Source organism: Liolophura sinensis, chromosome 7, assembly GCF_032854445.1.
Source record: "Liolophura sinensis isolate JHLJ2023 chromosome 7, CUHK_Ljap_v2, whole genome shotgun sequence".
Taxonomy (NCBI): domain Eukaryota; kingdom Metazoa; phylum Mollusca; class Polyplacophora; order Chitonida; family Chitonidae; genus Liolophura; species Liolophura sinensis.
In genome coordinates, this window is record NC_088301.1 from 24048760 (window position 1) to 24060354 (window position 11595).

An 11595-nucleotide genomic window follows, 5' to 3' on the forward strand; every position below is an offset into this window, starting at 1 on the left:
TATAGAGAGGAATAAATTGCATTATTTGGCATGTCATGTTAGCTAAAAATGTGATATATTTTATTTCTGCTAATTATCAAGGTAACCTTCATATTCAAACCCGATAAACCCGTCTAGTAGTTCTTCTTGTAATAAATTGCATGTAGTGTTAGTGCCGTGTGGCTACCACTATAAAGACCAGGCTAATGATTAGCCTTCACGTAAAACTATGTAATAATCTGAATGGTCCTTTAAAGTGCTGGAAATCATAGGATATTAGGTACTGGTAAGACAGTTTTCTGGATGGAAACTCTGGTTTATTGTTATGTCCACTCATTGTATAAAGAGAATCAGAGTGCCTTCATGTCTGTGTAAAATGTGGTTTGATTTTGTTTGTAAAATTCATCATCAAAATTTGAAGTATCGCCAGAAAATACAGTTTTCTTAATAACACAGGGACTCCATGTGACACAATCTGGTACAGGACAAGTTGTGACCAAGGTTGTCAAATTCTGTATACAGTGACTCTGCTCACATGGGAGTTGACAGTAAAAAAAGGAAATCTTCCAATGTTTTGATGTGAGGCAAGATATTTGATGTGGTGAATGCAAGTTTTTGGCAAATTTTAAATTCTGCGGCTGTAAGGTGTTACCAAACTCACTTATTACCAGCAGAGCTAGTCTATTTGTTCAATATGGTTGTTGGAAAATATAGTTCTCTTAAGAACATGGAGACTCCATGTGACACAATCTGCTACAGGACAACTTAACTTAAAACAGCTACATGTACCTAATTTGTTCAGAGATAGTTTCTGGACTCAGATAGGTCCAGTGCCACTTACTGGCCGAGGGTTTGGAAATGTTTCTTTTTTCGGGGTTCTTTCACAAAGTTTATTTTTCTTCGTTTTCAAAGACTGTACCAGTTGTATGCCCATTGGTGCTCTCACAATCTGACCGCTCAGCAGTGTTACACTCATTATGTCATCAAATAAATTTAAGGTCACATTTGTGGGGGTTTTTTTGTATTTCATAATTCTTACATCATTTCCACACCTTGCAGCTAGAAATGGTTCAGGTTGAGCATGCTGTATGTTTTAAGGAAGGACTTCTTTTCTGTTTTAACAATGTTAATTTACTCACAGAGGATTAGACAAAACAAACTAGGGGCTACATTTGGAGACACTTTGAGCATTTTTGGTAGCCGATCTAAGTTACTTGTCGATGTGTGGGTTCAAACCTGGCCTTGATCAGGGAATTTTGGATTTTCTTGTGGGACCTTGGCAACAGTATGTGGTTGGCCACCCTTGTGTTGCCCTTTGTGAAGTCTACCATTTAATGAATATCTCTTCTGCTAGTATGGTGTGCATATCGGTATCTCAAATGTGGGAAAGTGTGCCAGTAAGTTGTCAAAGGTTGTTGGTTTAGACCTGGCACTCAGGTTTCCTCCACCTGTAGTACTGACTGTCATTTTAATTGTATAAGTGACAAATTCGTAAGTAATAACAGTCAAATAAATAGGTAGATAACAATTAGACTAAATTTACATACAGTGTGTGTAATGACAGGGTTCATTGGCCAGATCCATTGTAGGTATGGTAGAGGTTACTTTGTCATCTTGTCACTTGTTAGTTTTTACTTATTAGTAAAAACTGGTAAAATTTGCTCAGTAGGTCTCAGTGTCACAAAGATGTCGTACATGTACAATAATCGCACATATAGGGCAATGGCACCGTAATAGTGACGTACAAAATAGCATTCGACAAAAGCAGGATAATAAAAAAAACGTTGTGCGCGGCTTTGGGAAACTGGGCCCAGAATCTTGGGTATGATCTGGTCACCTAAAGTGCCACTCTGCTGCATACAGTGGGCACGCCTTGGACCACTGCGGTTCCAACGTCACCCTCTACCTTAGCCTTACATCGCCGCCAACACTAGCAAATTTTGTACTGGAATCTTGAACAACGACAAGTTCACTAGGGTCACGGTGATGTGGCAGGAGGTGATGTCAGAAAACACAAAAACTCTGTCTCAACCTTTGTTTCTAATTATACTTTATACAGAGGTATTCTCTTTATGTAAAGTGTGTACAACATGTTTCTAACCAACAACTGAAACTATTTTATTGTTGAATGCCGATTAAATAGTTCTGCACAAGGACATCAGCGCGGAGGCCAGCAAACCTACGCGGGTCATACAGGCTTCAAACGTCAAGCGCTGATGCTGGCTAAGTGGGAAGGTCTGCCATTAACCTGCGGATGTTCATGGGTTTTCACCGGGCTCTGTCCGGTTTCCTACCACCATAATGCTGGCCGCCGCCGTATAAGTGATATATTCTTCAGTACGGCGTAAAACACCAATCAAATAAATAAATCAAACGTCAAGCTTGTCCATTAGTGACTGTGATCGTAGTGACACGCGCATGCGCTGTAAGGAGTATGGGTTAGTTGCTCCAAGCTCCTGTTGATGATCTCTGGCCTTACATCAGTATTGCCTGGCGGCATTATGGCCCGCCATGCAGCCTTGAGCGTCGATACATCTATATATACAGATCTTATTAACAAGATGAAATCTTTTTGAAGAGGAAAAGAGAAACAATTGATTTCATTGCATTAGAGAAGCACAGAGTTGATTTACACCCAGCTGGATATGCAGAAATATTTCTACATAGCCAGCTGAGATGATCCAGATTGTGAAAAGTCCGCCACCCAAAAAGTGAGGTCGTTGTTAAAATTAATATCAGTTCAGACATAACTGTAAAAATATGATGTGAAGCCACTTCACACATGCAGATCGGGAGCTCAAACGCCTGAGACGGAATGAAATTAATGTGAAAGAGCAACGTGGCAGAATAAAATGTATTGTTTTGCTTTCAGACGAGAATCGTAGAAAATCTGTAGTCACAACACTGGCATGGCACCGTGCCTTTCATTTGAATTTGAAGGGTAATAGTTGTGGTGTATTGGTGCTCTCAGAGCTATGTTGGCATCAACATAATCTGCACACAAGTCAAATATGTGAAGTGATCGTTACGAGACGAGGAAAGTGTTCAATTCTGTCCTTGGACAGGGAGTTTATGTATTTCCTGGGTCTCCGAGTTCGAGGGGACTTAATCGACGATGCGGTGTATAGCACTTGTTAAAAATCAGTTGTCTTCAACAAATGTTGTTTCGTCATCTGCGTGTACGGATATACGTCGCACGTGGAAAAGCTTGTCAATAATTTGAGGCTAGTGTATCTCGGATAATCTGGTTTCCTAAAAAAAATAACACATCTGAACAATTCTTGAGTACGGTGTTAAACGGCAATCAAATAATTAAATGTGTGACGGAAAATACAGAATAAAGGGTTACAAGCCATCGTATGGTGGTATATGATCATTGCTTCATCGCGTCTTAAGTATGGAAGCTTAGGGCTAGCAGCGATGATGAAGGCTTCGGCTTTTGTGCACCGTTACACATTACTGAATGGGATTTTTGTCCAATGCCACTATATTTGTTCGTACATGATAAAGATCGAAATGATGTTTAAAATCGTGGAGGATTCCTCCCGCCCCGGGATATTGCATCTGCATGGTTCGATTTACAGCCAAGCTCTCACTCACTGAATCAGATGTTCTTTATCAATACAATTAAATCATTATTTAATCATCGGTCATAAACTAAGAAATATAGAAATCATCAGGAACAATTATCTGGTTTCAAATTGTTTTGTATGAAACTTGAAGAAAAAATGCATGGGTTGTTTATATAACAATTCTGTTTTATTTTGCCTCCAACATACTTCTATGTCAAAGTCCATAGAACGTCTTTTATGGGTGTCCAGAGTTTTACCCTAACCCAGGCCCTCTTAATGCGTAAAATCTTCCACAAAATAACAGTGTCAGAGAAACCCATCATACGTTCTGATGTATCTACTATTTCTAACCTGTCATCCAAGAAGATTGACTCTATGTAGACAAGATATTTCAACTTTGTTTCAGTTGTATATAGCGTCTGTATTATATTAACCATTCTGTTTCGTATCTGATGTGTGTATCTATACAGTTTGTCTGGTGGCCGAATCGTTTTGGTTAAATACTGAGCATTCTGGCCATAGTCTTTGTGAACGGAGATGATCAGATAGCTCTAGTGTAAATTTTGATTGTCGAATCATCAATTTTTACAAAATGCTGAACTGAAGCAGCGAACATTCTGTCGATATGAGCACATGTTGTTGAGCACGCGTTTGATTTAGTTCAATTTGGCTGAACTAAAGAAGGGAACAATCTGTTCATCTGGATGATATATGAGCTCATGCTGATCAGATATCTCCGATATAAAGTTGCATGGCCGAATCATTTTGGTCGCATTCTGAAGTGAATTAAACATTCTTCCCATATTCAACATGAACATCAATCATCAGACGGTTGTGTTGTAAAAAATCGACGATGGCTGAATCAGTTTGGCAACATGCTGAACTGAAGTCTGGACAGTCTGCCCATGTAGACTAGATATGAGAGAAAGTTAATCACATGTTTGGTGATTGACTCATTTTGGCCACTTGCTGAACTGAAGCAGGGAATAGAATCCATAGTTAATGTGAATACTGAAGATCAGACAGTTGTGATGTAAAAATCGACGATGGCCGAATCATTTTGGCCTCATGCTGAACTGAGGAAAAGGACATTCTGCCCATAGTCATGATGATCAGTCAGTCAACTCTAGTGCCAAAACGTTTCTGATGACCGAATCCTTTTTGGTAACATGTTGAACAGAATCGGGAAATTGCCCGTGGATACAAGGACAACTAATACAATACACCAGAATCACAAGCCCTTTCTGAAGAAGTAATCCCCTATCCGCATGACCAGTTCGTTACATTTGGCACCCTTGCCCCTCTCGTCGTGGACCCCTACAATTAACAGGGAGAAGGTCTTACACACCGAACATCCTCTAAAGCCTGTCCGTGCCAGTATCCCGAACCTTCCATCCGCGAGACGAACCTTGAAGTTTTCGCCATTAATTGTCACTCCTTCGCCGTACAGTCCATCCAGATCGTCAAATCTGTCCACGATGTCTTCCAGCTCACCAGCCTGGGCGTTGAAAGCCGGAGTTTTGACCAAGAGAGTTCCGGATTCCAAATGAAAAATTCCGGCCGCAGAGACGTCTCTGATGCTAGAGAAAATCTTGGATATGAAGCCGTCCCACAGATCGGAGAATTTGGTTTGTCGGGGATCTGGCATACGAGTCAAGATCTCCATCAACTGATTAGATGTGAAGGCCTCTGTCATTGTTAATGTATATTATATGTATATGCAGACTTATACTATAACGCTAACAGGTAGCCATTTTCCACTCCTAAAAAAGTGTAGCTCTTCTGACATCGGCTTATCAAACTGCCTGTGTATGCCTGGTTCGCTGGTGTGGTCTGCTGGTCACTGTGTTTGAGCTGAGCAAATCATTCCCACTACCTCCGTGACAATAGCGGTATGAACAAAAAGAACGACAAGTCCGATCAGGTAGCGGAATTAACACTAAATGGTGTTTGGAACTGTTACCGAACACTATACATACAAATCCAGGTAGGCCTGCTTTACCCCCTGCATTGCTTAGAGCGGACTGCATTTACATGGCACGGGGATTGGGGGAGAGGTAGATATTAATCGCTGGCAAACACGAGGCGTTAATTTTACGCAAGGTATAAAGGAGTTTTCACACCAAGAGCCAAATCTTAATTTTATCCAAGGAATTTATGATATGATTTGGAGCTTGGAGGTCAAGTACGTCTGTATTTTGTCAAATTCATCTTGATTTGCCTGTACAACATTATGTATTCCTTAAGGACTTAAAAGTCATCACAAAGAAATTAAATTATACGTGTCACTACTTGCATACTGATTGTAGTCAGTGTTTGTGTACTATATCCCGCAACGAAAAAAAATAAATAAATAAATAAAAATACAAAAAGACATCCAGGGCCTTTTTTCACGAAATGTTTCTTCGTCGAGGCATACTTTTTAATTATACCCGCCAATGATGGTAATGCTTTTAACGCCATTTATTCATTCGTTCGACCCGTCGTTTGTAACTTTACGGAAAAAGTTATGAACGGATTTGGATGAAATTTGGTGCACAGCTTGACCTTGGGCAAAGCATCATGCACATTTCGGTGGTATCCTAGTCCTTGAAATTTCAAACGACTCTTCACCATTGTCAAAAGTGTGTCAACAACTTTCTCGAAAAGAAAAACAATGGATTTGGATGAAATTTGTTGCACAACCTGGCTTTGACACAAGCACCAATTCAATTGATTTTGCATGGTGGTGATCTTGAATCAGATCGAGAACTTTTTAAACCATTTTCATCACAGTCAACTACACCAAAAATTATGCGTTTAAAAAAAAACATTTTAATTGAAACTTTGTACACAAAATGGCAATGATACCAGCACCAATCTGTGACATTTTGGTGGCGATCGGGATGTGGATCCAGGAACTCTTTCACGATTTTTCAGCATTGCTATATGTCTGTTTCTCTCTGCCCGTTACTCTAGGGAAGAGTTATGCACGGATTTTCCTGAAACTTTGTCACCCCACAAGCACTAATTAACCTATTTTATGTTTTGCGGTGGTCCGCAACTGGATTCGGATATAGGAATTTTTGAAACGATTCTTCACCATTGTGAGGTTCAGCACATATGCATAGTATTGTCCCTTTGTGTCTAACCCAAATGGTGTCTGCGAAGTGAAAAGACCTGGATCCCGGGCCTCTACAGGCAAAGACAAGGTATTAGCTCGAGCTCTGCTATGTGGGCCTGGTGAACAGAATATATACTTTCATATCGTTTAATTCACAATTTTGTCTACGATGGAGGCTGAGCACCCAAAAGTGTTCCCTGTGGCATTTGGCTGTACATTTCAGTCGTTTGACAGCGTTACTGCATGGCGATGCTGTATAGTTAAATGAGAGATATTTTTAAGTTCATAGCATCAGAATAATATTTAACGTTATAAGGTATATTTAAGATAAGAATATATATATATGTATAAGAAATATTTTTAATGTAATTTGAAATTTTTAGGGCGGTTTAGAAAGCGTCCGTTGCGTGTTTAACCACATTTTTCTTGTTATCATTCTCATTTGAAGACAACGCTTTCCCAGTTTTACAACATGTTATCGCCAAGTCTTGGCTAAACTTCTGGCAAATTGGCGTTTGACCCTAATCATTCATTCATCCTGGTATTAGAGTCACCCATTCTTTTTCCTGAATGACTCTTCATCATCATATGACCGAAAAATTGTTAAGTGTGATACGCAAACCCCGGCACGCACACGCGCACACGCGCACACGCACGCACGCACGCATACATACATTTTTTGTGTTTATTGTACACTTATATGTGGAGGATGTTTGCACTTTTGGATTGCCTTCTAGATTTATTGATGCTTACCACAATATACCCTAGAATTTGTCAATTCCATGTACGGCGATTGCTATAGGATCACGGGTGGAGGCGCCTGTCAAACCTACTATAATTTAATTAATTTATTTTATTGGAGTTTTACGCCGTACTCAAGAATATTTCACTCATACGACGGCAGACAGTATTATGGTGGGAGGAAAACGGTTATCCAGATCTTCCTACGTACGACCGGAGAAGACTTACAAACTCAAAGCCGCAGCCGATACAGCCAAAGGTGAATTTTCATTGATCAAGGTGAGAACTCTTAAGTGAAGGGGCCACCACGCGTAAGAATGAAAATTTTATTTTATTTTTTGTTTTATTTTAGTTAATTTATTTTTTAAAAAAATGCATGTACGTGAATTTTATATCCAACAGTCCCTTGACCACGGTTATTGCACCAACTTCCCATCGACTACTTATATTAACTGACTGGTGTTATAAAGATACCTTTATAAGAAATTCTACGAATTTGCCATTCCGTCGGGGAACTGATTGCACTTGAATGAACTTTACCTAGCAATAATGCTATCGAATATAATGTTTTATGCCCAGCAAACCGTCAATAAAATGATTTATTATGTGATTTGGAAGGTTCTTCGGTGCTTTCTAATAAACGTCATCGTAGACACTTGTTTCCGTGTAGCAATTATGACGATTATCTAGACTGAAATGCACCAGTACCGCGTTCCGTCCTCAGCGGCTAATATACTATTATCAATTACGTAAAATGATTTACTTCCGCAGGAAATGTTTCAATATGGATTTGGCGCAATTCTGTTCGTTTTAGGGGGCAATTTTCTTTCTTATTAAATTTAGTAGACCAACCACCACTAAATTATAGCATTTTTAACGCTAACTGTCTTTCGTTGTAGACTTCATAGGGTAAGAAAAAATATCTATCAAGAAACTGGATTCGAACTTCGTATGTTTTTCCCCCATGTAGTGGCAGACAATTGTTACCACATGTAAAAGAAATGCGGACAAATTCTGTTATATATTGTTTGCTGATATGTTTTATTCTTCATTTGCAGAAACAGGAGAATCTCAGTCGAAAAATGCCGTTGTGAAGAAACGTTTCCAACAAAATAACTTATGATTTCTCTGTGGTGTGGATCAAGAGACGGTATAGATCATATCATCGTTTCACCAATTTTTGGTGAGTTTCTAATATTCCTCGCCTTCTTCCTCTCCTTCATCCTCCACGGAGTCGACTCCAACCTCTTCGTAGTCTTTCTCTAGGGCGGCAAGATCCTCCCGAGCCTCGGAGAACTCTCCCTCCTCCATACCCTCTCCCACGTACCAGTGAACGAAGGCACGCTTGGCGTACATCAGGTCGAACTTGTGGTCAAGACGAGCCCAGGCCTCAGCAATGGCAGTAGTATTACTCAACATGCAGACAGCGCGTTGGACTTTGGCCAAATCTCCGCCAGGGACAACGGTTGGAGGCTGGTAGTTGATGCCGACCTTGAAACCGGTGGGGCACCAGTCGACGAACTGGATGGTCCTCTTGGTCTTGATGGTTGCAATGGCGGCGTTGACATCCTTGGGAACAACGTCACCTCTGTACAACATACAGCAGGCCATGTATTTGCCATGGCGTGGATCGCATTTCACCATCTGGTTGGCTGGCTCGAAAGTGGCGTTGGTGATTTCAGCCACAGACAATTGCTCATGGTAAGCCTTCTCTGCGGAGATGACTGGGGCATAGGTAGCCAGGGGGAAATGGATACGTGGGTAGGGTACCAGGTTGGTCTGGAACTCGGTCAGATCGACGTTAAGGGCGCCGTCAAATCGAAGAGAAGCCGTGATGGAGCTGACGATCTGACCAATAAGACGGTTGAGGTTGGTGTAGGTTGGACGCTCGATGTCGAGGTTACGGCGACAAATATCGTAGATGGCCTCATTGTCGACCATAAATGCACAGTCGGAATGCTCCAGGGTTGTATGGGTGGTCAGGATGGAGTTGTAAGGCTCGACCACTGCCGTGGACACCTGAGGTGCTGGGTAGACGGCAAACTCCAGCTTGGATTTCTTGCCGTAGTCAACGCTCAGACGTTCCATCAGAAGGGAGGTGAATCCAGAGCCAGTGCCTCCTCCGAAGCTGTGGAAGATGAGAAATCCCTGAAGACCGGTACATTGGTCAGCCAGTTTGCGGATGCGGTCTAGAACCAAGTCGATGAGCTCCTTACCGACGGTGTAGTGACCACGGGCATAGTTGTTGGCGGCGTCCTCCTTGCCGGTGATGAGTTGTTCCGGGTGGAACAGTTGACGGTATGTTCCGGTGCGGACTTCGTCTGGAAGAACGAGAATATATTTATAATGAGTAATTCACTTGCAATTTTACACAGTGACACTACCGTTTGAAATAATTTGTCATGTTCCAAGAACTGTTCATGATTTCAAAATTGTCTTAGACTCAAGTCAGACTTAATCTTAACTCGTTGTATCGTTGCTGAAATTTGAATTTACTTAAATTTAAACGCTAGTTTCCAAGATAGTCTTGAAAATCAGAGACAGCTGTTCGTATTCAGATAAAAAAAATTTAAAGTAAATCACAATTTTAGTGCAGTAAACTATTTTGAAGTTTAGAATAAGTCTGGCCTAAGTCTAAAACAGTCTCGTGATGTTTGAGCCTGAAGTTTCAATTAAGCTTGCCATTTGGTGCAATGTCGTACATTTCAGTTGTAAATTATATTAAGTTGGAACATACATTTGGTATACGTTTAGTCCCGTTGTGCATTTCAATTGCACAAATAACAGTTAATAACAAAATATAACATGAAGCCGCTTTGGTACTCACCAACAACGGTTGGTTCCAAGTCAACAAACACAGCCCTAGGGACATGCTTCCCTGCTCCAGTTTCACTGAAGAAGGTGTTGAAGGAGTCGTCCCCACCCCCGATGGTTTTGTCAGAGGGCATCTGGCCGTCCGGCTGGATGCCGTGTTCCAGACAGTACAGTTCCCAGCATGCATTGCCAATCTGGCATCCGGCCTGGCCGACATGGATACTAATACATTCACGCTGAAAAGGAGAAATGCGATATTTTAACAAATGCTGATGGATAAAAGGTAAATAAATTCATATGAAAGGAATGATTATGTAGAAAAACAAATCCGGTGGCGTTATTGTCTCTTTCGGGTTATACAAAGTGGCTTGTGCTGGATTTGAACAATTTTCATTGTTCTCACCAATAAGCATATCAGAAAAGTTTTTATCCCAAGATATCGTTATATAGGGAAGGGTCCACGCCTTGAATTGTTTCCGTATTTTATTCAGAACAAACAGATAGTCTACGGGTCTGTTACTCTTTATTCATAGTATATAGTGAATCCATTCTCCACTTGATACCAGTCGGATGCCTGACTTTCAGATACATTTTACGACAAAGGCCTATTTTCAGTATATTTACATGCCAGTATCTGTCCTGATCACGCTTGGATATATTCGAAATATAAGTATTGTCTATAAATAGGATGAAAGCGATCGATCTTTTTGCAACCTTAAGTGATTACGTCTGAGGAAAAATTGAAGTCACCTCGAGATAGATCAACTATTTTTCTTTTTTCACAGAATCATACACGATAGCATTAGCTATAATATGTAGTTCGAATACCACATATAGCCCTGCTTTTTGTAAAAATTAAACGTGACAAAAAGTCTATACTTACCATGATGACTGAGATTTGGTGTGCGGACGATTCTGTTCGCGGACTCGCCTCAAGACGTTGATGTGGCTGAAGTGAGAAGGAACTGACGACTGGTCAGGCGGACACCCGTATTTATAGAGGATCCCTGGGTCCCGGGGACCATTGTCAGCGATGTGCAGGAAAAACATGTTTGGACGATGGAAACCTAGCAACCAGCAGAGCGCTGTATTATTTAGTCATTGATTACCACGTAGGCAGTAAGCGTGAATCTGTCCAGATCACTGTGTTGTCTTGACAATACGTTTTGTGTTGATCAGCCCTGGCTGTTATTATGGCGTTCCCTCCGCCACTCCCCCCCCCCCCCCCCCCACCCTTATCCTCTGCTCGGGGTCAATAAGAGCATTGCAGAGAGTGTTCACATAATCACAGGGCTTGACCATTTAATTAGCTTTCGGGTTATTGCCCTGGCAAGTCCAGACACGGGGGAAACCTGGACAATGAAATGACCACTGTAAAAGAGTGGT

At 41.1% G+C, this 11595-nt stretch overlaps 2 protein-coding genes across 2 annotated transcripts; both read right to left on the minus strand.

Annotated features, from left to right (window-relative positions):
• Positions 1-4782: 4782 nt before the first annotated feature.
• LOC135470761 (uncharacterized) lies at positions 4783-5247 on the minus strand. Its single transcript, XM_064749801.1, has one exon. It carries the CDS (start codon positions 5245-5247, stop codon positions 4783-4785), a length of 465 nt encoding a protein of 154 aa, XP_064605871.1.
• A 3261-nt stretch (positions 5248-8508) lies between these two features.
• On the minus strand, positions 8509-11146 carry LOC135470525 (tubulin alpha-1A chain-like). The gene is made up of 3 exons (XM_064749519.1): positions 11093-11146; positions 10223-10445; positions 8509-9716 (listed from the first exon to the last, which is right to left on the minus strand). Exons 1-3 carry the CDS (start codon positions 11093-11095, stop codon positions 8587-8589), a joined length of 1356 nt encoding a protein of 451 aa, XP_064605589.1. The 5' UTR covers positions 11096-11146; the 3' UTR covers positions 8509-8586.
• Positions 11147-11595: the final 449 nt, after the last annotated feature.

Bases quoted from the DNA above. Each gene is read 5' to 3' on its own strand.
- LOC135470761 (XM_064749801.1), bottom strand. From the start codon at position 5,247: ATGACAGAGGCCTTCACATCTAATCAGTTGATGGAGATCTTGACTCGT.
- LOC135470525 (XM_064749519.1), bottom strand. The intron at 9,717-10,222 runs GTGAGTACCAAA...TCGTTCTTCCAG, and splicing joins CTTGGAACCAACCGTTGTTG to ACGAAGTCCGCACCGGAACA.